Below are 23,879 nucleotides of genomic sequence, written 5' to 3' on the forward strand. Positions count from 1 at the left end.
AGTGAAACACTTTTTAAAAATCTGATAAAAACACTGTAAAAACGATTTGTTAAAAATACTGTAAAAATTATCTGATAAATCCACTGAAAAATCTGTCGGGTAGAAAATGGAGTCTTAAAAAGATTAAAAAAGAAACCATAAAATCACTGCTAATGATTTACCATTTTTCTTATTTTTCTTTAAAATGACAGCTAATATCTTGTAAAGTAACTCGTTTACAGCAGTAGCACCTTTTAAAGACAGGGAAATAATAGAATCTCATCACAAAGGAAAAATAAAGTAAATATATTATAATTTGTATTAAAAATCACATTATAGCCACAAAATACCAGAAAACAACTGGAGAAATAACAGAATTTCTTCAACTTTGAATGTACAGAATTTTTCTTTCAAATAAAAGCTAATTTCTGTTTAAAAATAAAAAATAAAAAAATCTTATTACTGATTTAAATGTACCAAAAATCTTCTATAATTTTATGGTCAAATATTGTAAAAGAACAAGAAAATGGAAGTGTGTTGACAGGTGCCAATAGTGTGATGGGAAGATGGAAAGAGTACTTTGAAGAGTTGATGAATGAGGAAAATGAGAGAGAACGAAGAGTAGAAGAGGTGACTGTTGTGGACCAGGAAGTAGCAAAGATTAGTAAGGATGAAGTGAGGAGGGCATTGAAGAGGATGAAGAGTGGAAAGGCACTTGGTCCTGATGATAAACCTGTGGAGGTATGGAAGTGTCTCGGAGAGGTAGCAGTAGAGTTTCTGACTGGGTTGTTCAACAGGATCTTAGATAGTGAGAAGATGCCCGAGGAATGGAGGAGAAGTGTGCTGGTGCCCATCTTTAAGAACAAGGGAGATGTGCAGAGTTGTGACAACTACAGAGGAATAAAGCTGATGAGCCACACGATGAAGCTATGGGAAAGAGTAGTTGAAGCTAGACTAAGGGCAGAGGTGAACATCTGTGAGCAGCAGTATGGTTTCATGCCAAGAAAGAGTACAACAGATGCAATATTTGCTTTGAGGATGTTGATAGAGAAGTACAGAGAAGGTCAGAAGGAGCTGCATTGTGTCTGTAGATCTGGAGAAAGCTTCTGACAGGGTGCCCAGAGAGGAACTGTGGTTTTGTATGAGGAAGTCTGGAGTGGCAGAGAAGTATGTTAGAGTGGTGCAGGACATGTATGAGGACTGTAAGACAGTGGTGAGGTGTGCTGTAGGAGTAACAGAGGAGTTCAAGGTGGAGGTGGGAGTACATCAGGGATCAGCTCTGAGCCCCTTCTTGTTTGCTATGGTGATGGACAGGATGACAGACGAGGTTAGACAGGAGTCTCCATGGACTATGATGTTTGCAGATGACATTGTGATCTGTAGTGAGAGCAGGGAACAGGTGGAGGAGAAGCTAGAGGCGTGGAGGTTTGCCCTGGAAAGGAGAGGAATGAAGGTTAGCCGCAGCAAGACGGAGTATCTGTGTGTGAATGAGAGGGACCCAAGTGGAAGAGTGAGGTTACAGGGAGAAGAGATCAAGAAGGTGGAGGATTTTAAGTACTTAGGGTCAACAGTCCAGAGCAATGGAGAGTGTGGAAAAGAGGTGAAGAAGCGTGTACAGGCAGGATGGAACGGCTGGAGAAAAGTGTCAGGTGTGATGTGTGATTGAAGAGTTTCAGCTAAAATGAAAGGAAAGGTTTACAAAACTGTGGTGAGACCAGCCATGTTGTTTGGTCTGGAGACAGTGTCCCTGAGGAAAAGACAGGAGGCAGAGCTGGAGGTAGCAGAACTGAAGATGCTGAGGTTCTCTTTGGGAGTGACCAGGATGGATAGGATCAGGAATGAGTACATCAGAGGGACAGCACATGTTAGAGGCTTTGGAGATAAAGTCAGAGAGGCCAGACTGAGATGGTTCAGACATGTCCAGAGGAGAGAGAGTGAATATATTGGTAGAAGGATGCTGAGTTTCCCACTGCCAGGCAGGAGGCCTAGAGGAAGACCAAAGAGGAGGTTTATGGATGTGGTTAAAGAGGACATGAAGGTAGTTGGTGTGAGAGAAGAGGATGCAGCAGACAGGGTTAGATGGAGGCAATTGATTTGCTGTGGTGACCCCTGAAGGGAAAAGCTGAAAGGAAAAGAAGAATTATAAAAGAACAAACTATGATTTAGACAAACTTAGATTTTTAATGGGGATATTTTTTAAAGTTTTAAAAAATAAAAATAAAAAGAAATCTGTGATTTTTCTAAATATTCTCTGTAATTTAACAAAACAGGGAAAATCTGTAGAATAATAATTATACACGTCTTTTTTCTTCTAAAAAAGAGACAATTTTTGCAAAGTCTAATAATATTTTTGCAGATTTAAATACAGTAAAAATAGGTAAATGTTGTAAAATAGTGAATAATCTTTTTCATTTCAGTAAAAATCTAGATTTTCAGTTTAGCATGTTAATGTGATTTCACTAAATATTATCTGCAACTTATCAAACTGTGATGAATCTGTTATTTATGTTTTTATCCTCGACTTAAACCAACAACAAGCTTCAATCTTTCAGTAAAATCATTTATTTAAAGTAGAAATCAGATTTATTCACATTTCAGGTTTCATTCTGAAGGTTTCTGTGGATCACTGGGGTCTTCCTCCTCCTCCTCCTCTTCGTCCTCTGAGGTGTGAATCTGGGAACCCTGGAGCTCTGAGGCTCCCAGCAGCTGCTTCACTGGTTTAACTGGTTTAACTGGGAGCTGTCGACAGACTGCAGCGGATCAAAAGTCGCACCTCCAGCAGCAGCAGCTTCGTTTATTCTCTTTATTCACGTCAACGACTGGCAGAGAAAAGACTTCAGACACAAAAACACAAAACCGGCTTTAGTATTTAAAACCTGAACTTTAAAAAGAGCAAAGCCCACGTAAAGGACGTTAAAGAAGGAAATCTGGGGAAATAATCCTTTAAAGAAGCTCCAGAGTCTAATTCTAGCAGATGTTTCTTTGTTTCTGAGTTTTTATTCCCTTAAATAAGCACTTTCTCTGAATTAATGCAGAAAAAGAACAAACTGATGCAGAAAAATGTCGTGTTTGATGATTAAGGTTCCCCAAAAAGAGGAGCTGCTGAATTTAAGGAAGAAAGAAACACTTTTTCTGTCAATAATTTAAAAAGAAAAATGGCCAAAATACTGATAATTTCTGATATATTCACAGAAAACAAAATATTAAGATGTTGACTGAATAAAAAACAAAATAAATGAACAAATTAAAAATACAAATTAAATTAAAATAATTAAAGTAAAATAACTCTAAATAAATTAAATTAAACAAGTCAAATCTGTAAATAATATGAAGCTATAAAATTTTTACATTTTAATTCTCATTCTAAATTCCAATTTCTGATGAATTCCCAGAAAAAAATATTAATATTTTGACTGTAAAAGAGAAAGGCTACAACTTTATGTCAACAGCAACATTATTTATGCTTTTTTTAAAATTAAAATCTATATGCAACTGTTTTAAATGAATTTGCTGTTATTTTAAAGATAAATTTTGTATATTTGAGATTGAAAAATAACAAATCCTATTTTTATTAAATTTGTATTATTTCACAGATTGTCCCTGATTTGTTAAATTACAGATAATATCTAGTAAGGTCACAAAAAAATATAAATTTACATGTTAAGCCTAAAAAAATCAGGTCAGAACTATAAATAATGTTTTCTAATAAATAATCTGTATCTTTTTTAATTCATTATTTTATAGTTTTTGATGTAAAACTAAAGAGTTTAATTTAAATCAGCAGCAGGTCTCATTATTTATAATTATTTTACAGATATCTGCTCTGATTTGAACTAAAAAACTAAATATATTAGATTAATAAAATATTATTAATATTATATTATTTTTAGCCAATCAGGTGAGGAGGCGGGACTAGTGCGGCTGATTGACAGGTTATGTTAGCTTGATGAAATAAAAAACAGAATTTTAATTTTAATCATCTTCATCCTCTCCTTCCTCCTCTTCTTCTTCTTCCTCGCCTGACCGTTTGCTGCGCTGCGTTCTGCGCATGTCTGCTCAGGTGTCACACCGGACACCTCCGCCCACGTTTATGGTCTCGCGCCGCTCACACCTCAGACTTTCCCACGATCCTCCCGTTTGCTCCCTCCTCCTCCTCCTCCTGCTCCTCACACCTCCACCGCCTTCATCCTCCTCTTCCTCCCGCACGCGCCGTCTGCTGTCTCACCTCAACAAAGGAGCTCGTGCCTCCTCCTTTTCCGACCATTTGGGCGCGTGCGGAACAAACGGAGCCGATTGATGTTAATGAAGGAGAGACGAGAGGCTTAGAAAAGGTTCACACAGAAACGGCAAACATATCAAAGAAAGTAGATACAGACAGGCTTTTTAGGTAAATGTGTTGTTGAATAAAACACGAACTTTAACCAAAATGTAACTAAACAGGCTCTAACTTTCAAATACACAAAGATATTTCGTTAAACTGCTAATAATACTAGAATATTACTGAAGTTTAATACAGAATAATTTCATTAAAACATCTCAAATCAAGTGTTAAGAAATAAAAACACATAAAAAGAGATTTAAAAATCTTTTTTAATCCTAAAAGCAAATTGCAGTGCAGAAAAATAACAGATGTAGTGAACTAAAAGTAAAAACCAGCAACATATAAGTACCATGTAGGACTGAAATCTAGTAAAAACTATAATAACACTACAATGATCAATAAACAGTAATATTACACATTATACTGAAGTATTACACATTTAAATGAAACAGTGAAAATATTAAGTAATACACCTGAAAATGAAACTGACTATTAATTAATAGAAATATGTCATAAAATAAGAAATTGAACAGGAAACTGAACTAAAGCTACAAATTAAAAGCCTAAATATCAACTTTCTACAATAAAAGCTTATAGTTTAATTTAAAAAATCAAAACATGTAAATAGAAACAAAAACGGGAAAAAAAACAACTTCCTGTGTTCACGTGAAGCCAAACTTTATTTAAAATCAATTTTCTGTTGTTTACACAATCTGGAAAAAAAGACTTAAAGCAAGCATTGGTGAGAAATAAAACTCATAAAAGGATTAAAAATGAAGGAAAAAAACAACTATGATGATGAGGTTACAGCTGTGGAGTTCAAACTGAAACGTTATTTAAAAACACGTCAAAATGTTAATCACAGTCATAAATAGTGCTGTTTTCTGTGTTGAATCACATCTGGACCACGTGACGTGCGCGTGTCACAAAGTCTCAGACAATATGGGCACGCGCCTGCAGGTACGAGGGCAGGGGGAGAGGGATGGGGGTTATCAGTGATCGATCAGCAGATGGAGCTGATCAATAACCTGCAGATTGTCTTCTCGCGCGCTCTGTTTCTCTCCCGGGGGGCCTGCGACGCTGCTGCACGCGCTCAGCAGGTGTCACCGCAGGGCGCATGCGTCAAAAAATCCTGAAAGGGAAAAAAAACCCAAAAGAAGCTGATCAATACATGAGCTTATTGACCAGAAGCAGGAATGAGCATTAAAACTACAAATAGAGTCCATGTTTGTAGTTTACAGTCTGCTTTGATCGATTATTGATTATACATCACAGATTAACGTCGTAAAAACACCAAATGTCCGCTTTACTGCTTCCATTGGCTCGTTTTGTTTCAGCTTGTTTACTTTTTGCGTTTCTGTCAACAAACGAACTCCAAAAATCGATAAGCTGATCGATTATCGGCTGTTTATGTGGCTACAGACCCGCACGTGCTGCTCTACACACGGTAAGTGTATGACTTATTGTTTACTGTGCGCGAGGACAGACTGTCTGCTGCTGTTGTTTGTATTTTTTTTGGCACAAAAACGCACGCGCCACTTTCATCCGTCCATTCATTCTTTGTTTACGGTCCGCGCGCATCTCGTTGCTGCTCATCTGTCTGCAGCACACAAAGGGTGTGTGTGTGTGTGTGTGTGTGTGTGTGTGTGTGTGTGTGTGTGTGTGTGTGTGTGTGTGTGTGTGTGTGTGTGTGTGTGTGTGTGTGTGTGTGTGTGTGTGTGTGTGTGTGTGTGTGTACTTGTTTCTGCTATACCGGTGGGGACTTTGACCTGACTATTTGCTATAAAGGTGGGGACTTGTCTTACGGTGGGGACCTAAAATGAGGTCCCCACGGGTGGCAACACCGTTTTCTTGGCCATATTGTTGTTAATAAAAAATGTAAAAGTGCAAAAACGTTTGTTTAGGGTTAGGCATTGATTTGGTGATGGTTAAGGTTAGGGTTAGGGTAAGGGTTAGGAGTTAGATATGAATGGGAGTCAATGGTAAGTCCCCACCGGTATAGAAAAACAAACGTGTATGTGTGTGTGTGTGTGTGTGTGTGTGTGTGTGTGTGTGTGGTGTCTCGTGCCTGCGGGTGTTTTGGGAGCGGAGGCACGCGCTCAACTCATAATGAAAATAGAGGCTCGAGGCTCTCTCTCACACACGCACACACGCACACACATCAGCTCGTGCCTCCATTAAACGTGTTTTTCTGTTTTTGCTTTTAAATCCTCATCGATAGTTTGTTTATGGTGAAAATAAACGGTGGAATTTATTGATTAGAATCGATTGATTGATAGATAATGTTGTTTAATATCATTAGAGAGACGTAAAAAGTAATAAAACTGAACTAAGATCAGACCGTTCCTGTCTGAACATGCAGCTCATCTCCAGGTCTCTAATCTCTCCAGCGACCCCGCCTCCACCGCTGCATTGTTGGAGAACATGTTGGAGGACGGTGAGTGTTTAGTGACTCCGTCTATGAGGAGGTGGAGCTCAGCTGTCATGGAAACGACCTAAACTGAGTGGAGCTGAGTAGATGCTGGTGGAGAAATGGATTCAAATCTAGAATGAAAACCCTCCTCCAGGTCTACACTCTGTCCGTCCAGCAGAAGGTTCCTGATCAACATCAGCTCGGTCCAGAGCTGGACTCTTCTCCTCTATGGTTCCTGGTGGTGGAACCAGTTCCCAAACTCTGTTCAGTCTTTAGTAAAGACTAAAACCAGCTCTTCACTGAACAGACTGTGAATCCTTTTCTGTCTACTTCCTGTAGACACCACGGTCCTGTCAGGACTCTAGAACGAGTTCTATGGATTCTATGGAACTTGTTCTCCAAGAGGAAACCACCAGGAGAAGATCCTGCTGGTGAAGGTTCTACTGTCAGATGGAAGCAGCGCTGGATCAAATAGTCTGACCAATCAAACCGGAGAACACACACTACAAAACAGACACACTAAAATATAAACACATACTGTTGGCACATCAAAACGCACTAAAACATTATAAAACAGACGCACTATATTATACACTCTAACACACACTGATCGGAAGCTTTAATTGTTCACGTGTGCGGGCGCGTGCGTGTAGTTTACCGTGGGCGTCCCCTCCCTAAACCTGTTCAGGTTTTTGCACCTTTATTTACTTTTTGGACCTTTTAAGCTGTAAATGCTGCAACATCTCCTAAGAGTTCAATAATTTGGTAAATTCGTGTTTCTCACAGTGAATTCTCTTAGAGTCTACAGTTGAAATTGGACTTTGTCATATAAATGTGGGTTAAATCTGAATGTTTCGTGGCTGGTTGTGTTTTCCAGGTGTGTGTCGGTGCGGCCGTGGGGAGGCAGTAAAAGGAGCGTTTGGCCGCAGCTCCTGTCGCCTGACAGTTTGTTCTATTGCCCCGCTCTAATTGCCCCCTCGGCGGTGAAAGCGAATCAAAGCGGGGGCCCTGTTACCCCTCTGTGCCCCCACCTCCACCCCTCCCGCCCCTCTGAGGCTCCACGCTGTAAGAAATGTCCCGTTTCTTCCGCGGTTCTTCGGGACAAACCGTTTTTCTTCGTGTCTCAACTCGTTCCTCCGGACGAATCGACGGCCTTCAGCTCTCATCTGTTTCGGTTTGAGCTGCAGCAGGAACCCTGGAGGAGGAGGAGGTTCTTCAGGTTGATATTTCTTGCAGCGCCCCCTCCTCCTCCTCCTCCTCCGGTATAAAGCGGAGGTGTGACCGCAGCTGCAGCAGTCCAGAGTTCAGCGGCTGAGAGGGTTTTTCCTCCCAGTTGGTTCCTTGTCTGTCCAGCAGAGCGCTGATACACAAACACATACCGACTTTACTCCTCTCCAGGGGCGTTTTTTCCCCTTCTCTCAGTTCTTCAGGTGTCGCGCTCCGTTTCCTTTTTGGATCCGTTTGGATTTTACGCACAGATCCGGACCTGCGGCGCACCGAGCCCTGGACGCTCCGACATGGCGCGTTTGCTCCTGCCGTGTCTCCTGCTGCTCGTAGCGGCGCAGACGGTGAGTAGCTCCGACAGCAGCGGAGTCCCTTCATCTGTTCACTCCAGAAGCGCACTGGTTTATTTTAATGTGGTGGTTTACGGGGCGACGCGTGCGTAAAAGCGCACGACTTTTACGCACGGCTCCAAATCTTTCCGTGTCCTCTTAGACCAAAGAAATGTCTCATTTTTATGGTTTTACTTTATTTAAATGCCCTCTTAATTACACATATTTTAATTAAAAAACTTTTTCAGATATCTGCCTGGTAAAACATGCAGACTTGAGATTTATAAATCAGAATTCTGTTTGTAAAATAAACCGTTTTCCAGGAATAAGGGGACTATTTTTTATTATTATTATTATCGTGCTTGTTTATGCACTTTCATCACCACCTCCGTATACTCAGCTTCCCTCCCGGTGTCTGACCCTCTCCCCTCCTCAGGCCCTCTCCTCCGGGGTGTTCGAGCTGAAGATCGACTCCTTCTCCAGCTCCCGCGGCATCTGTCGCTTCCAGTCGCAGGACTGCCAGATCTTTTTCCGCGTGTGCCTCAAGCACTCGCAGCACGTTATCAACCCGGAGCCACCGTGCACGTACGGCACCGCGCTTACGGAGGTCTTCGGCGCGGACTCCAACTCCATCTCCGGGAGCGCGCCCATCAGGGTGCCCTTTCAATTCAAGTGGCCGGTAGGTGACGGAAATCACACGGAGGGTTTAACGGCGCGCTTCACATTAACGTGGCAAAAGCGCGCGGGTTTCCTTTAAGTTCCTCAATCAGTCAACAAAACTCACCTGCAGCACATCTGTCCATGAAGTATGCAGCGGTTCCTGCGTGCTGTTGATTCTTGACGCGTAAATAAGTGAAATAAAACGCGTCTCTCTGCTTCCTTTCAGGGAACTTTCTCTCTGATCCTTGAAGCCTGGAACGCGGAGTCTTCAGGTCTGGAGTCTACAGGTAAAAGTGCTGCAGTTCTGCTGCTTCACCGCCAGGCGGCGACAGCAGGAACACATGGACACAGATCACACTGGGCTTCATGCTGGGCTCCACACATGTGCACGTGGAGGCTCAGTTCTGACACTTTAGGGGCATTTCAGCCCAAAACAATTTTAAGCTTGTTATTTATGTTTATTCTAACAGTCCTTATTGAGCTCCACAGGTGAATACGACACAGGAAAATGATCAAATCTCAGCATTTTCCAGATCCTTCACCCGTCTTTCCCTTCCTCTCTCCTCCAGAGAACCAGAACAACCTGATCAGCCGCCTGGCGACCCGCCGGAAGCTCACCGTGGGGGAGGAGTGGTCCCAGGACGTGGACTTCGGGAACCAGAGCGAGCTGCGCTACTCCTACCACGTGGTGTGCAATGAGTTCTACCACGGGGAGGCATGTTCGGCCTACTGCCGGCCTCGGAACGACACCTTCGGACACTACACCTGTGACGACGATGGGAAACGGCACTGTCTGGAGGGCTGGAGGGGCGAGTACTGCTCAGACCGTGAGTTCTGAACCCGACACTGCAGAACAAACGCTTACATGTTCAAATAAAGTCAACCCTCAAGCATTTTACTGAACAAAAACACACCATGAAGCTCCTTTAATTTCATTTTATGGAGTTGATTTTCTATTTCCTGCAGTATTCCTTTAATATTTCTGTAATAATGTCATCTGGGGAGGATTCATGCTAAAATCAGTGAACAGAAGTGCAGGTTATTCTGTTAAAATGTGTCTCCAAAACAGGAGCTCCCAGTGTTTTCTTACAGTAGTCTCCTCCTCCTCCTCCGTTCTCCCTCCATTTTTCATCCCAACGTTTCTTCAGATTGAGGAGGAGGAGGTGAAGAAAAGGGACCTTTGGCGCTTCATTTTTTTTGTCCTTGAAATTGTTAAGTCAAGCAGTTGTCAACGCCATCACGGCCCCCCAGCCTCAATAAAAAGAAAAGATCTTAGAGCTTATGTCGTTTCCAGCTTCCAGAGTGTGTGTTGGCTCTGAAGGCTGCTCTCCTTTTGTTTTGAGCCCCAACAATGGGCCCTGGTGGCCCCCGGCCCGCCTGCTTTAACAGGGACACGCGCTGCAGCTTAATGTGCGCCGCGTTGCGTGAAAGGAGACGGCATGTGTTGCTTTTGTTGTGCGGACCAGCTGCTTCGTCCTGCACTTAACAAGCACTAGGAGGGGAGGAGTGTGTGTGTGGGTGTGTGTGGGGTTGTAAAACTGTCCTTGTGAGAGCCGCTGTGGGGGTTTAGACCATCGGATTGAAGATATTTTGAGCTGATTTTGACTTTTTATTCACCATTTTAGAGACACATTTGCGGGTCCAGATTGGATTTAAGGTCCAGGTTTGGTCTTTGTTGGTCATCAGTGATGGCTGAACTTGCAAAATAACAGAAACTGACTCCATTTATGAGGTCTGACAGCTTTTTTTTAAGTACCCATCAGATTGAGGACATTTGGGCTGATTTCGACTTTTTCACCATTTTAGAGACACATTTGAGGTTCTAGAGGGGATTTAGGGTTCAGGGTACCGGGTGGGGTTTGGGTTGACTGTTGATGTTGCAAAAAAACCCAGAAATTGACTTTACTTGTGAGGTGCAACAACATTTTTGCGTTCCCAAAGTTCTGTAGACATCAGATTGAGAATGTTTTGGGTCGGTTCTGACTTTTTCACCATTTCAGAGACACATTTGAGGTTCTCGATTGGATTTAGGGTCCAGGTTTGGTTTTGGTTGTCCAAATTTGGTTTCAGGTTGGTCATTAGTGATGGTTGAAGTTGTAAAAAAAAAAAAACAGAAGCTGACTCTTCTTGTGAAGTCTGACAGCTTTTTCTAGGACCCATTGGACTGAGGACATTTTGGGCCGATTCTGAGTTTTTCACCATTTCAAAGACACATTGAGGGGTCTGGATTGGATTTAATTGTCCAGTTTTGAGTTCAGGATCCAGGTTTGCGTTCAGGTTGATGCTTGATGTTGACAAAAACCAGACACTTTACTGTACTTGTGAGGCCCAACAGCTTCTTCTGGGAACCAAAATCCTACAGACAAATGTTCGGGGTTTTAGCTTCAGGACAGAAAATATATCGTCTTGGTGGACATCCTCACAAAGATAGGGGGTCAAGAAGAGTGTGTGTGTGTGTGTGATTGCAAAATAATCCTTGTGAGAGCTGCTGTGGGGGTTTAGACTGAGGACAGTTTGAGCTGATTCTGACTTTTCACCATTTCAGAGACACATTAAAGGGTCTGGACTGGATTTAAAGGTCCAGGTCTGGGTTCAGGTTGATGTTGCAAAGAAACAGAAGCTGACTGTACTTGTGAGGTCCGACAGCTCTTTCTGAGAACCAAAATCCTGCAGACATCAGAGAGAGGACATTTTGTGTCGATTTTTTTACTTTTTGACCAATTCCGCCTGAATTCACAGATGGGGGTTGCAGCACCATTTTCAATTTGGCTTTGGAAGATAGAGGCGGGAGATCATGATAAAAAAAAAACTTTATGTGCAAAATTACAGGCATCTACTCCCAGTAGTTTTTGAGTTATGGCATTTTCAAATTTTAATAATTTAGGCCAAAATGCCCTCCCCCAATCCTCCCCTGGAATTTTTAGGTTTTAAAATGCTTATATCTCTGCTTCTGGGTATCAAAGAGACTTGAATTTTTTTCTCCAAGCTCCCTACATGTTGGTGATGTCATAGAAACAACACACACACTCAGGAGAAGTCTCTACAGAGCAGGGGGGCTTGCCCAAAATGTATAAATTATTTGTAAAAACCAGTCGCGACTAGGGTTAAGGGTGTTAAAAATACCAGAAATCTCACAGATTAATGTCTTAGCACCATTTAGTATTGCTCTAGACCAGACTGGCTTATAACTTATACAGGGGGAGCCCTCTAGGCACATTATTTAGAGAGATATGGACTGGTGAACATTGCCCCCCATGAAAAGTGCCTAATTTTCAAGGACCCTGAACTCAATGTAGCACAGATGGTAGAGATCTGCAAATTTGGACAGAAACTCATCTATCCTCTTACTATAGCCATGCAAAGTCCAAACTTCTAGCCATCACTGCATCATGCTCAATTTTACCCCCAAACTAGGCCATTTTCGATAGTCATGAATCTGAACATTACCTGTTATCCATATATAGTGTGCATATTTATGCTGGTGTGTACAAATGGAGTTGGAAAAATAACTTGCACATTTTTTAGATAACTTGCAAGGGCTGAATTGTGCCCACTGAACTTCTGAATTTAATAGAATAAACATACTTACTTTCATTCAAGAGATTACAGAACAAATCATTTCACCTTGAAAATTTCCTGGACATACCTAATCTTGAAGAACAAAACTCTTTCAAGCCCTATGTCACTACATAGGACATAGGCAAGTATAATTATATTTAAAATACCTGCAATCAACTTTTATGTGATTTTCATATCAATCATACATGTTTCATGTGGAATGCCACATGATCTATTAAAGCTGCTCCAAACCCAGAAATAACAAACCCCAAGAAGTAAATATTTTGAGAGTAATAGTAAACATTTCTTTAAAGCATACATCAACATACAATATGAGAAAACTTTTATAAATAGATCACATGGCCGGGATCACATGAAAGCTATCTGGAGCAAAATATGGAAAAATGTATGACAGTGTATGATCAATACCTTTTGTATCATTAGTGGATTGTTATGCACAAAGCCCCAAGTATTTTCCAACATAATTACCACACCAGTGGATACACATGTATTTTCATCTTATTGTACATAGTACCCTATAGCATAGATTAAGATTCGCCAGTAGCCAGTAATGGTCAAGTTTGAGGGTAAAATTGAGCATGATGCAGTGATGGCTAGAAGTTTGGACTTTGCATAGCTATAATAAGAGGATAGATGAGTTTCTGTGCAAATTTGCAGATCTCTACCATCTGTGCTACATTGAGTTCAGGGTCCTTGAAAATTAGGCACTTTTCATGGGGGGCAATGTTCAGCAGTCCATATCTCTCTAAACAATGTGCCTAGAGGGCTCCCCCTGTATAAGTTATAAGCCAGTCTGGTCTAGAGCAATACTAAATGGTGCTAAGACATTAATCTGTAAGATTTCTGGTATTTTTCACACCCTTAACCCTACTCGCGAGTGGTCTCTGTAGAGACTTCTCCTGAGTGTGTATGTTGTTTCTAGGACATCACCAACATGTAGGGAGTTTGGAGAAAAAATTTCAAGTCTCTTTGATACCCAGAAGCAGAGATATAAGCATTTTAAAACCTAAAAATTCCAGGGGAGGATTGGGGGGAGGGCATTTTGGCCTAAATTATTAAAATTTGAAAATGCCATAACTCAAAAACTACTGGGAGTAGATGCCTGTAATTTTGCACACAAAGCTTTTTTATCATGATCTTCCACCACCAGCACCCACAGTAAAATTGAAGATGGTGCTGCAACCACCTTCCTGAATATTTGGTGTTTTGGGATGGAATAAGCCTTTTCACCATTTCAGAGACATATTTAATGGTCAGATTGGATTTAGGGTCCAGGTTTGGGTTAAGGTTGATGATCGATGTTACAAAAGAAAAAAGCAGAAACTGATTCTATTTTTGAAGTCTGACAGCTTTTTTTGAGGACATTTTGGGCAGATTTCGATGTTTTCACCATTTTAGAGACACAATTGAGGTTCTAGATTGGATTTAAGGCTCCAGATTTGGTTTTGGTTGCAGGTTGGTCATCAGTGATGGTTGATGTTGCTAAAAAAAACAGACTGACTCCAATTGTGAGGTCCAACAGCTTCTTCTGGGAACCAAAGTCTTGCCAATGAATGTTCAGGTTTGAGGTTCTGGACAGGAAATGCATCGTGTTGTTGGACATCCTTACAAAGATAGGAGTTCAAGAAGATTGTGTGTGTGTGGTTGTAAACCTATCCTTGTGAGAGCCACTGGGGGCATTTAGACCATCAGTGTGAGGACATTTTGGGCCGATTCTGAATTTTTCACAATTTCAGAGACACTTTTAATGGTCCAGTCTTGATTTGGGAGATCTGGGTTTAGTTTTGGGGGTTCAGGTTTGGGTTCAAGGTGGAGGTTTGGGTTCAGGTTGATGGTTGATGTTGCAAAAAACAGAAACTGTGAGGTCCAGCTACTTCTTCTGGGAACCAAAAGATCGCAGACGAATGTTCAGGTTTGAAGTTCAGGACAGAAAATGCATTGTCCTGGTGGATGTCCTCACAAAGATAGGGGGTTGAGAAGAGTGTGTGTGGTTGTAAAACTGCCCTTGTGAGAGCCACTGTGGGGGTACAGATCATCAGTGAGAGGACATTTTGGACATCGTGGGTCAATTCTGACTTTTTCACCATTTTAGAGACACATTGAAGGGTCTAGATTGAATTTAGGGGTCCAGGTTTAGGTTTAGGGTCCAAGTTTGGGTTCAAGTTGATACTTGATGTTGCAAAAATCCAGACGCTCGACTCTACTTGTGAGGTCCGGCAGCTTTTTCTAGGACCCATCGGATTGAGGACCTGTTTGTGCTGGTTTTGACATTTTCACCATTTTAGAGACATATTGAAGGGTCTAGATTGGATTTAAAGGTCCATGTTTGGGTTCAGGATCCAGGTTTGGTTTTGGGGGTCGGATTTGATTTCAAGTTGATGCCTGATGTTGCAAAAAATCAGACAGTCTACTGTACTTGTGAGGTCCGACAGCTTTGTCTGGGAACCAAAATCCTGCAGATGAATGTTCAGGTTTGTAGCTTCAGCACAGAGAATGCATTGTCCTGGTAGACGTCCTCACAAAGATAGGAGGTCAAGAAGAGTGTGTGTGTGTGTGTGTGTGTGTGTGTCTGTGTGTGTGTGTGTGTGTGTGTACTTGTTTCTGCTATACCGGTGGGGACTTTGACCTGACTATTTGCTATAAAGGTGGGGACTTGTCTTACGGTGGGGACCTAAAATGAGGTCCCCACGGGTGGCAACACCGTTTTCTTGGCCATGTTGTTGTTAATAAAAAATGTAAAAGTGCAAAAACGTTTGTTTAGGGTTAGGCATTGATTTGGTGATGGTTAAGGTTAGGGTAAGGGTTAGGAGTTAGATATGAATGGGAGTCAATGGTAAGTCCCCACCGGTATAGAAAAACAAACGTGTGTGTGTGTGTGAGGCCCACAGTGGGGGGAGGAGGGGGTTTGTTTTGTGATTCGAATGAAGAACTTGAGACTCCCTCACACTACTATCCTCCTCCTCTCTACTCCTCCCCCCTCCTCCCCATCCCCTCCTCCCATCAGCCATCTGTGCGGCGGGCTGCAGCGAGGAGCACGGCTACTGCGAGTCACCCGGCGAGTGCGCGTGTCGTCAGGGCTGGCAGGGCGAGCACTGCGAAGACTGCGCCCGCTACCCGGGCTGCCTGCACGGGACCTGCCAGCAGCCCTGGCAGTGCCACTGCAAGGAGGGCTGGGGAGGCCTGTACTGCGACCAAGGTGGGTCACACTTGAGGGTCAGACACCTGGTGGGCTGGACAGGTGACCCGGCGAGTCACTCACGGCTTCACCTGCTGGTTTTCTGCCAGAGTTTGCAGAAGAAAGAAGCTTAAAATACAGATTAGGACTGCAAATGAATGCTAATACCTGTTAGCATCAAGCTAGCAGTTGACTACAGCTGCTGTGTGGAGCAAGCAGCAGCATGAGATTAATTAAAATGTTAATTAGAAGCTTGATCACTGACTACAAGTAACCATCTGTTTATGCAGTCTGCTCAGTTGCAGTTTATTTCAGTTAAAATCAACCTGCATTAATCTTTCACGCTTCATTAACGCTGCACGGAAATGAAAAATATTTGCATAGAATGAGTAGTAGTCAAAAATGAGTCAAAGTTTGTCCAAAATGATTTTAAAAATGTCCAAAATTACTAAAATATGTCCAAAATTACTTAAAAATGTCCAAAATTACTAAAATGTGTCCAAAATTACTTAAAAATGTCCAAAATTACTATAAATTTGTCCAAAATCACAAAAAAAATGTCCAAAATTACTAAACGATGTCCAAAATTACTGAAATCGTTTCCAAAATTACTTGAAATTTGTCTAAAATTAGTAAAAATTTAGTTTTTCATTCATGAGCTCAATTTTACTTGACCTATCAGCAGTCAGAGCTTCAAACCAGCAAAATTCTAGTCTGCAAATCTACTCTTAATGTAGATTATTCAACGTTTAACCAATGTGGCATCAATTAGCTACCTATAAACATCAGGATTCAGCACCTTAAGCTGATCAGAAGGTATTTAAAACTTTGAAAATGGAGAAATTGGTTAGTTTTGTCTTTCTAATGTGACCCAAAACCAGACGACATCCCCCCAAATGTTCCTCCTCTACCGGTAGAGTCTTTTTATTTACATGTTCTAAGTTAATTCTTTCACAAACGTGAAAGCTTTATGAACAGTTGTAAAAACAGGAGTTGAAATGAGGAAGTGAAAGGTTAAAAGCAGAACTAAGTTCATGATCAGGTCAAGACTTTGCAGCTGCTTGTTGGAAGAAGAAAATATTATGAATGGAACCTGCAAAACAGAAATTTCTAGGTTTTTTAATTGAGTTAAATCAACAAATTTCCCTTGAACGTAAAGTTGTTTATCATCTTAGTATATGGAAATATGATCGGATGCCACAAAAAGAGCTGCATATTGAGTTTAATCACTGGGGGGGATCAACAGAACTTTAAAATATTAAATTTCAATGCTTCGTTCTAGCCTCAGCAGACCCTCAGTATCATCTTCACACTCATGTTTCCAGAATCAGGTTAGGATTTTCTGCAACATTCGACACAAATCAAAGGAAATGACTTTGATAATAATAAATTTTTTTGAAACGTTTCCATCAGTTTTTCTGCCTTTACATTAATAAGCACCTTCTCCTTATTCTGGAGTCCTGAAAGAATCCTTAACTGTTTCATTTCCAACATATAAAACCTAATAAACACATTATTTATCCTGCCAGATGTTCCGTGGTGTTCCTCAGGGCTCTATGTTCGGTCCTCTTACATTTTTTTCTTCCCTATTCCTTTGAGGTATGTTTCTTCCATTGATTGTTATTTTTTTTTCTTTCTGGTGGGTTTTATTTGATAGTAACAGTGGAGAAAACAAGAAATGTGAATAGACCAAAGCAACAACTCGTAGTGTGCATTTTAACCATTCGTCATATTAATTAAACAGAAATGTCAGTTTATATCATGATTAGATTCAGTTGTAAACACAGTAGCAGCTGTTTGTAGACTTCATATGATCTGGAAACGACCATTTGTGGACTTTTGCAATATGAACAAACTCTTAAATGTCAGTCAGGTTCTTGTTCTGATTTACATATTCTCTTTACTTACTGATGGAAGAAAATTTGAAAGACTGTCCAGATGTTAAAGGTGTTCTGTGTTTGCAGTTTGTTGGTTAAAAAATAAGCTTGCTAAATTACAGTTTCACTGCGCAGACATTTTTATCCGAAGTACATCTGAGAGTAGAAACAACTAATTATGATGTGAATCCTTAAATTTTCGCCTCCTTTCAGCTCCGTCACGGCAGCTGCATCTGACACAAAAGCACCTTTTTATTTGAGATGAAAACTATCGGTTACACAAAATAGATGTGGGTGTCAAATTCCCAGAGCATTGTCTGTTTTTCTACATTACAAACGGTTTAAATAAAGGCAAAAAACATCCCCAAAAACAAAGAAACACTTACAAGATGCTTCCATATATGTTTAATTTGTGTTTTATGAACCTCCACTAAATTTCTTCGTTGCATTTTAAGTTTCTTGTGACAGAATTGGATTATTTTCAGCATTGTATCTCTTCACTGTTAAGAAAATTATTTCTGGCATCCAGTGAATTCAAACCAGTCTACTTTTCTTACGTGCAGAAGGTGTTTATTTATAGAGATTTCAACCTTGATGATCAAACACAAACCAGAATGTGGCAGGAGGAAGCTGTCATATCTCAGAATCTGGTTCTAACCTCCATTCTGCTGTTTGCTCCTGCAGACCTGAACTACTGCACCAACCATAAGCCCTGCCAGAACGGGGCCTCCTGCACCAACACTGGTCAGGGCAGCTACACCTGCACCTGCCGGCCCGGGTTCACCGGCAACAACTGTGAGATCGAGACCAACGAGTGCGACAGCAATCCCTGCAAGAACGGCGGCAGCTGCAAAGTGAGTACGGCAACGAATCGTCCTGCAGAACCTCGGAGCTCGTCTCCAGGCGGTGGTTGAGCTGTAACTGATGTTTCTCCTGCAGGATCTGGAGAACGACTACTCGTGCACCTGTCCTCAAGGCTTCTACGGGAAGAACTGCGAGATCAGCGCCATGAAATGTGCAGACGGGCCATGTTTCAACGGAGGAACCTGCGTGGAAAAGTCCACTGGCGGCTACACCTGCAGATGTCCGGCCACCTACACCGGATCCAACTGCGAGAAGAGGATCGACAGATGCAGCAGCAACCCCTGCGCTAATGGTATAATGCTAAAATAACCTTCTGCTGATTAGACTCAGGCTTCAGCTTCCTCACAGCATCACACTTTATTATTAAGTGATAAAAATGCATGAATATTAATCAACACGAGCTCAGCTGAGGTGATTCTGTAGAACATTTATTCCTTCTCCTACAGCAAAGCGACAAAACCTGCGTTGGGTTTGGTGCAGAATTAAGAGGAAATCTGTGAACTGTGTAGCTTAGTGTGAGGGATAACCTCTTTGACCTCCTACGACCTGCCGTCAGCATACGTCAGTAACACAGTTTTGGTTTTCTGCACCAAAATACTTCATTCTAAGTGTGACCAACAGACAAAAAGGACATTTCTGCTGTGGAGGAGTAGCACAAAACATGAGCAAATTATCAAGGTTTTTGGATATGCTGCACGCTTTTTGCAATTTATTCTACTTCCATATCCATGTTCAGAAGTTGTAACATAAACTACCATCCAAACATTTGGGGTCACTTAGAAATGTCCTTATTTTAAAAGATAAGCAGTTTTTTTTTCAATAAAGATAACATTAAATGAATTATAAATCCAGTCTAGACATAGTTAATGTGGTAAATGACTATTGTAGCTGGAAATGTTTAATGGAATATCTCCATAGGGGTACAGAGGAACATTTCCAGCAACCATCACTCCTGTGTTCTAATGCTACATTGTGTTAGCTAATGGTGCTGAAAGGCTCATTGATGGTTAGAAAACCCTTGTGCAGTTTTGTTAGAACATGGATAAAAGTGGGAGTTTTCATGGAAAACATGGAATTGTCTGGGTGACCTCAAACTTTTGAACAGTAGTGTAAATAAGCAAACAACAACAATGAAAAATGTTGAGGCTGCAAATAAAAGCGACTTGCACTTGATTCGACGACGATGTCTTGATTGTGTTCTGAGGGAGCTCAGACCCAGTGGTCACATACAGTAAGTACAGAAAGTATTCAGATCCCTTGAAATTTTTCACTCTGTGTCATTGCAGCCATTTGCCAAAATCAAAAAAGTTCATTTTATTTCTCATTAATGTACACTCAGCACCCCATCTTGACAGAAAAAAAACAGAAATGTAGAAATTTTTGCACATTTATTAAAAAAGAAAAACTGAAATATCACATGGTCAGAAGTATTCAGACCCTTTGCTCAGTATTGAGTAGAAGCTCCTTTTCAGCTCCTACAGCCATGAGTCTTCTTGGGAATGACAAGTTTTTCACACCTGGATTTGGGGATCCTCTGCCATTCTTCCTTGCAGATCCTCTCCAGTTCTGTCAGGTTGGATGGTGAATGTTGGTGGACAGACATTCTGAGGTCTCTGCAGAGATGCTCAATTGGGTTTAGGTCAGGGCTCTGGCTGGGCCAGTCAAGAACGGTCACAGAGTTGTTGTGAAGCCACTCCTTTGTTATTTTAGCTGTGTGCTTAGGGTCATTGTCCTGTTGAAAGGTGAACCTTCGGCCCAGTCTGAGGTCCTGAGCACTCTGGAAGAGGTTTTCCTCCAGGATATCTCTGTACTTGGCCGCATTCATCCTTCCTTCAATTGCAACCAGTCGTCCTGTCCCTGCAGCTGAAAAACACCCCCCCCCCCCCACAGCATGATGCTGCCACCACCATGTTTCACTGTAGGGATTGTATTGGGCAGGTGATGAGCAGTGCCTGCTTTTCTCCACACATACTGCTTAGAATTAACACCATAAAGTTCAATCTTGGTCTCATCAGACCAGAGAATCTTATTTCTCATAGTCTGGGAGTCCTTCATGTGTTTTTTCAAACTCTATGCGGCTTTCATGTGTCTTGCACTGAGGAGAGGCTTCCGTCGGGCCACTCTGCCATAAAGCTCCGACTGGTGGAGGGCTGCAGTGATAGTTGACTTTGTGGAACTTTCTCCTATCTCCTGACTGCATCTCTGGAGCTCAGCCACAGTGATCTTTGGGTTCTTCTTTACCTCTCTCACCAAGGCTCTTCTTCCACCATTGCTCAGTTTGGCTGGACGGCCAGGTCTAGGAAGAGTTGTGGTCGTCCCAAACTTCTTCCATTTGAGGATTATGGAGGCCACTCTGCTCTGAGGAACCTTGAGTGCTGCAGAAATTCTTTTGTAACCTTGTCCAGATCTGTGTCTTGCCACAATTCTGTCTCTGAGCTCCTTGGGCAGTTCCTTCCACCTCATGATTCTCATTTGCTCTGACATGCACTGTGAGCTGTAAGGTCTTATATAGACAGGTGTGTGCCTTTCCTAATCAAGTCCAATCAGTTTAATTAAACACAGCTGGACTCCAATAAAGAAGCAGAACCATCTCGAGGAGGATCAGAAGAAATGGACAGCATGTGAGTTAAATATGAATGTCGCTGCAAAGGCTCTGAATACTTCTGACCATGTGAGATTTCAGTTTTTCTTTCTTAATAAATGTGCAAAAAATTTCTACATTTCTGTTTTTTTCTGTCAAGATGGGGTGCTGAGTGTACATTAATGAGAAATAAAATGAACTTTTTTGATTTTGGCAAATGGCTGCAATGACACAGAGTGAAAAATTTCAAGGGTCTGAATACTTTCCACTGTATGTGGACATCATTTTTTAGATAATGTTTGGTTATTGTATTTATTGGTTATTCCTTACCCCAGAGAACTAGAAGAACTCTAGAATGCCAGCACAGCTCACGTCTCAGGAGTTGAAATCATTTTTGATCGATATTCTGTTGCTGAAATAGGAAATGCTCTTTTAAGATGCATTTTTACAAGAAGCTATTTTTGTAGTGTAGAATTCAATCTTTTTCATCTTAATTTTGTACCACTATGGTTGTTGTTTTGGCCTAAAATGCACTGAGGAAAACATGAAGCAGGCTTGTAAAATACCCTCCACTTTCCTTTTGGCTGCATTTTCACTTCAGTCTCTGATCTTTTTTTTTTTTTGTAAATCTTCAAAGCAGAGACTCATTCATGCGATCAGCTGTTGATGCGTCTGCAGCAGCTGCAGTCGAGGCCTTTTTTCAGGAACAAGAAAACTAGATGTTTGATGACATGCTTCTGACCACAGCTGACGTTTTAGTTTCTAGAATAGCAGCGGATTACCGGTGGAGGAAACCCCATTTTAGATGTGAGTTAATAGAAGGAGGAATAATGCAGCGTTTTCTGGTGTCTGGATTCTGTTTTCTGAGCTGAAACGAACTCTACAGAGTCGAGGCTTTTGTTGCTGTTTGTTTGAAGCGTCTCTCCGCTGTCAGTCCATTCCACCTGCATTTATTCAAGATTTTTCTTTCTTCTTTTCCGTCTCCTGTCGGTTGTTTTCCTGCAGCCCGGTTCGCTCTGCAGTGAGCTTATCTGCACAACCCGAAGGGCAGATCCTCCTGCAGTTAATCATTTATGTAAACGCTGCCGTAAAGCCGTCAGACTGTTTACAAGAATGCAGAGGGGTGATGATTAAATGATGCCACGGGAGAGTTTAATGACCTGCCCTCACTGCAGCTCTCTAACCTGGACTCAGTCTTTCTTTTATGGCTCCTCAGATCGTAGAAACCTCCAGAAAGGTTGCAGCTGTGTTTCTTTGGAGTCGGGTTTGCTATAAATGGCGAGCTTTACATTGAATTCATCAGAGTGACGAATAAATAGGTGTGTATCGTCCACATATATAGAAACAAATGGAGTCTTTTCAGGGAGATGGCGGTCAAAGAGGACAAACAGAATCGTATTTGTTTTTTGATGCTTTTGGACATTTTTAGGCTCAACTGGAGCAGCTGACAGTAAAAACATGACTTTTAGTTTGGCCCCTGACCTTCTAAGTCATAATCAATCATTAAACGAAGCAGGGCTTCTGGTCGCTTCTTATTCCAGCTACAACACAAATATAAAAAGACAGTGTTGGTGTTGGAGCAGATCCTTGAGTGAATGGCCTTAATGTCAGCGAGTAGAAACTCAACTCTTTTCTCCAAAACAGTGGAAGCTTCCGGTAAAAGTTCATGTAGAAACCGGGCTGTGTTTTTGTAGATTTTCACAGCAGGTTTTAGTCTTTTTCAGACAATTTTCCAACAGTTTTCAGCCCCTTATTTGAAATCCTGCAGCGCGTTTGTGTGCAAACAAACCATCTGGAAGCACTTTTAAAATCCAAACAGGACAACGAAGAAGCTGAAGAATCCAGGTCACAAACATTTACAGTGTAGATATGATTCATTCGTTCACTGCTGCTGCTGCACGAGTCAATTGTTTACAGGATTTAATAGCAGTCAAAGGAGCTTGTAGCTTTGTCCTGCTTTAGTTATCCTTCTGCATGCAGATTTAAACCTCAGAGGAGGAGTTTCACATGTGATCAAACATGAATCCGACAGTCAGCCGTGACCTGGATCATCCTGCCAATCAGTTTTTGTTGTTTTTAGCGTGTACAGTCCCTGACAAAAGTCTTGTCGCTTCTCTTAAGTTGTAGGAACAACAAATAACTACTGGACTTGTAGTTGATCAATTGGAATCAGAAATGGCTCATATGAATGACAAAGCCCTCTAGATTATATTTATGATGCCAAAATAAAGTTTTGTATCATTCATTGAGTTTTATCATTGAATTAGGACAGAAAGGTCAGATTTTGCTTGGACAAAAGTCTTGTCGCATACAAAAATAATGTTGAAATTATACATATACTTTATTCTGAATACACAAATATGCTACAGAAACATCAGAACATTAAGTCATGGTGTCTTAATGTCTAAGAATTAATATTGTGTGTGACTTCCAGAGCTTGGAGGACTGCATCCATAATGACTTATTGATAAAGTCATCTTAAATGGCAAAGAAAACAGTCTGCAGGGCTCCCAGAGTGCATCAAGACTCTTCGGTTTCATCTTCCAAGCCTTCTCCTTCATCTTACCCCAGACATGCTCAATAATGTTCATGTCTGGTGACTGAGCTGGCCAATCCTGGAGCTCCTGGACCTTCTTTGCTTTCAGGAACTTTGATGTGGAGGCTGAAGCATGAGAAGGAAAGTCCATCCTGCTGCAGAATTTGCCATCTCTTATAGTTTGGGATGTAATGGGCAGCAAGAATTTCTTGATACTTCAGGCTGTTGGTGTTTCCATCCACTCTGCAGAGCTCTCGTACACCCCATACCGGATACAACCCCAAACCATGAGTTTTCTTTCACCAAACTTCACTGTTTTCTTGGTGAATCTCGGGTCAGTG

General features: G+C 41.5%; 1 protein-coding gene across 2 annotated transcripts in view; it reads left to right on the forward strand.

Moving 5' to 3' along the window:
* Nucleotides 1–7,797: 7,797 nt before the first annotated feature.
* dlc (deltaC) overlaps nt 7,798–23,879 on the forward strand; it is a 46,576-nt gene continuing 30,494 nt past the window's right edge. The window contains exons 1-7 of one of the 2 annotated variants that reach the window (XM_022202243.2): nt 7,798–8,281; nt 8,703–8,945; nt 9,153–9,213; nt 9,496–9,753; nt 15,510–15,701; nt 18,242–18,411; nt 18,497–18,713. In XM_022202243.2, the coding sequence (XP_022057935.1) occupies nt 8,231–8,281; nt 8,703–8,945; nt 9,153–9,213; nt 9,496–9,753; nt 15,510–15,701; nt 18,242–18,411; nt 18,497–18,713 (1,192 nt within the window). In that variant the 5' untranslated portion in view covers nt 7,798–8,230. The remainder of the gene's footprint in view (nt 8,282–8,702; nt 8,946–9,152; nt 9,214–9,495; nt 9,754–15,509; nt 15,702–18,241; nt 18,412–18,496; nt 18,714–23,879) is intronic. The other variant, XM_022202242.2, reaches the window with a different exon arrangement.

This window comes from Acanthochromis polyacanthus, chromosome 13, assembly GCF_021347895.1.
Source record: "Acanthochromis polyacanthus isolate Apoly-LR-REF ecotype Palm Island chromosome 13, KAUST_Apoly_ChrSc, whole genome shotgun sequence".
NCBI classification, from domain to species: domain Eukaryota; kingdom Metazoa; phylum Chordata; class Actinopteri; family Pomacentridae; genus Acanthochromis; species Acanthochromis polyacanthus.